The sequence below is a fragment of the Gekko japonicus genome, unplaced genomic scaffold, assembly GCF_001447785.1.
Source record: "Gekko japonicus isolate JY-2015 unplaced genomic scaffold, Gekko_japonicus_V1.1 scaffold2237, whole genome shotgun sequence".
NCBI lineage: Eukaryota > Metazoa > Chordata > Lepidosauria > Squamata > Gekkonidae > Gekko > Gekko japonicus.
This window is the reverse complement of record NW_015174906.1, coordinates 171,130-171,443: the sequence shown is the minus strand read 5'-3', so window position 1 is coordinate 171,443 and position 314 is coordinate 171,130. Positions and strand designations below refer to the sequence as shown.

Below are 314 nucleotides of genomic sequence, written 5' to 3'. Positions count from 1 at the left end.
CCCCCGGCCGCCGGACCGCGCGCCCCTCCCCGTCCCCGCGCCCGGGCCTGACGCGCTCCCTCCCCCCTCCCCGCAGGGCAGCAGCGAGGGCGGCGGCGGCGTCGGCGGCGCGATGGCGAAGCGGGAGTCGAGCTCCAGCCCGGTGGTGCGGCAGATCGACAAGCAGTTCCTGGTGTGCAGCATCTGCCTGGACCGCTACCACAACCCCAAGGTCCTCCCCTGCCTCCACACCTTCTGCGAGCGGTGAGCGGGGCCGGCCGGGCCGGGCCGGCGGAGGTCGGGATAGAACGCCCCCTCTGGGAGGGAGGGAGGGA

General features: G+C 76.4%; 1 protein-coding gene across 2 annotated transcripts in view; it reads left to right on the top strand.

Annotated features, from left to right (window-relative positions):
- The first annotated feature begins 83 nt into the window (after positions 1–83).
- The window catches only part of TRIM3 (tripartite motif containing 3), a 22,139-nt gene continuing 21,908 nt past the window's right edge, over positions 84–314 (top strand). For both annotated transcript variants that reach the window (XM_015425012.1, XM_015425010.1), the window contains exon 1: positions 84–243. In XM_015425012.1, the coding sequence (XP_015280498.1) occupies positions 113–243 (131 nt within the window). In that variant the 5' untranslated portion in view covers positions 84–112. The remainder of the gene's footprint in view (positions 244–314) is intronic.